The sequence below is a fragment of the Chinchilla lanigera genome, unplaced genomic scaffold (genome assembly GCF_000276665.1).
Source record: "Chinchilla lanigera isolate Chin_1 unplaced genomic scaffold, ChiLan1.0 scaffold00104, whole genome shotgun sequence".
Classification (NCBI taxonomy): Eukaryota; Metazoa; Chordata; class Mammalia; order Rodentia; family Chinchillidae; genus Chinchilla; species Chinchilla lanigera.
This window is the reverse complement of record NW_004955505.1, coordinates 7188897-7190928: the sequence shown is the minus strand read 5'-3', so window position 1 is coordinate 7190928 and position 2032 is coordinate 7188897. Positions and strand designations below refer to the sequence as shown.

General features: G+C 40.3%; 1 protein-coding gene across 1 annotated transcript; it reads left to right on the top strand.

Annotated features, from left to right (window-relative positions):
* Positions 1–1337, top strand: Rep15 (RAB15 effector protein). The gene has a single exon (XM_005407162.2). It carries the CDS (start codon positions 402–404, stop codon positions 1110–1112), a length of 711 nt encoding a protein of 236 aa, XP_005407219.1. The 5' UTR covers positions 1–401; the 3' UTR covers positions 1113–1337.
* Positions 1338–2032: the final 695 nt, after the last annotated feature.

Below are 2032 nucleotides of genomic sequence, written 5' to 3'. Positions count from 1 at the left end.
GCAAGACCCTGTATCAAAATCTAAAATGTACCCGAAAAATGTCTGGGGATATAGTTCAGTGTGAAGGCCCTGGCTGATTCGATCCCCAGTGCCACATAAAAAGTAGAATGATTGTAGCCTAGACAGTAAGAGCTGTTTTGTGTGGAATTTACTGTCTGTAACTTAATGAAACAACAGGAATCTCTGTGAGTACAACACTCCCAAATGACAAACAGGAAGCCTCAAATGTTTGTTTAGCTGTATGTCTATATGCTTAGCTATCCCAGGGAAGCTGTAGAGGTGAGGAAACTGAGCATTTTAACAGATGTGACTTCATTGCAGAAGTTTGCTCTGAAAGGAAAGCACTTCTGAACAACGTTCACATGCTTAACATTTGGGAGCAGTGACCGAGTGCAGAAAAAATGGGGCAAAAAGCATCACAACAGTTGGCTCTGAAGAACAACAAAGAGGTTCTTGGTGTCTGTGAGGTGGCCAGTGAAGCGATCGTTCATGCAGCCCAAAAACTGAAGGAGTATCTTGGATTGGAGTATCCTCTGAGTAAACTCTACCTCACTGCAAATACTCTGAATGAGATCTTCTTAATCCACTTCATCACTTTCTGCCAAGAAAAAGGAATTGATGAGTGGCTTACTACCACCAAAATGACCAAACACCAAACCTTACTGTTTGGGGCAGACTGGATTTGGACCTTTTGGGGAACTGATAAGCAAATAAGGCTTCAGCTTGCAGTACAGACTCTACAAATGACTTCTCTTCCTCTGGTGGAGCCAAAGCCTTGTGACCTCTTCAGTCCACAGTCAAAGACAGAAGAGTCTTCTTGGAAGAAAAGTAGATTCGATAAGCTGGAAGAATTCTGTAACTTGATAGGAGAGGATTGTCTGGGCCTATTTATCATCTTTGGTGTGCCAGAAAAACCTAAAGATGTCAGAGGAGTCATCCTAGACAGCGTCAAAAGTGAGATGCTGAGGAGCCGTCTGCCAGGACAGCAGGCTGTGAAACAATTTGTCCTGGAAACTCCAGAGTGTGTCTCCATCAGAGAGCTGCTTGGAAACTGTCTGAGTAAGAAGGATGGGCTGAGAGAGCTGGGCAAGGTTTATATTAGCATCCTCTGAACTGGGTATGTGTGAGGTGACTGGCCTGTAAGATAAAAAGAAAAGAGCTTTATTTTCATTGACTGAAAATGATTACTTGGACAAAGCATGTTATTGTCACAATTATGGAGACAAAAAAACCCCCAAAACTGGCCGTACATAAGAAATACTTACGATTTAGTTAGACCTGTATTCATTGTTCAATAATAAAAGTTGGGGGAGGATAATAAAGTCATGCAAAAAGTTTGATTTGCAAAAGAGAATGTTTCTTTGTTTTAAATAGTAAGTCTAGTCCTCAGAAGTATAAATGTTTTTTATCACTTGGTGGGAGGTGGGCAAGGAGGGCTGTGGGGAAGACTGCAGAGCAGTTTGTGATGCCAGTTTCACTTCAGAACTTCCACACCAACATTCATTCACATGGCTCTTGTTCTCTAACCTTTACTCCTGCTCCCTCCTAATAGCTTCTCTGCACAGAAAGGAATTCAATGGGATTTACTTTGGGCTTTAACTGAGTGTTAGCTTTCCTCATTTAAAAACAGCCATTCATAGAACAGCTCCTTGTTATAATAATGTTTGTTAGCATTTGCAGTAAGGAAAGTGTATTTGCAGACAATCACCATCTTTACTTAAAAGCCTATAATAGTACCAGGAAGAATCACTATTATTGAATTCATGAGTCAGGCCAGATTCTTTACATATAGTTGCAGTTTACATGTATCCTCTGTGACTTTTAAGAGCTATTTGTTTTTATTTGACAAATCAAAGAGGTTAAATAATTTCTTTAGTCATAAAAGCTACTAAGCTACTGCTCATAACAAATTAAAGTCTGTCCCATCACAAAGATTTATTCTAGAATCACATAAAGAAAATTCTTTGACTCTAAGCTGCTAGTTGCAGAGACCACTAAGATGGTCACCTGCAAAGAGGCTGCCTATTGGCTG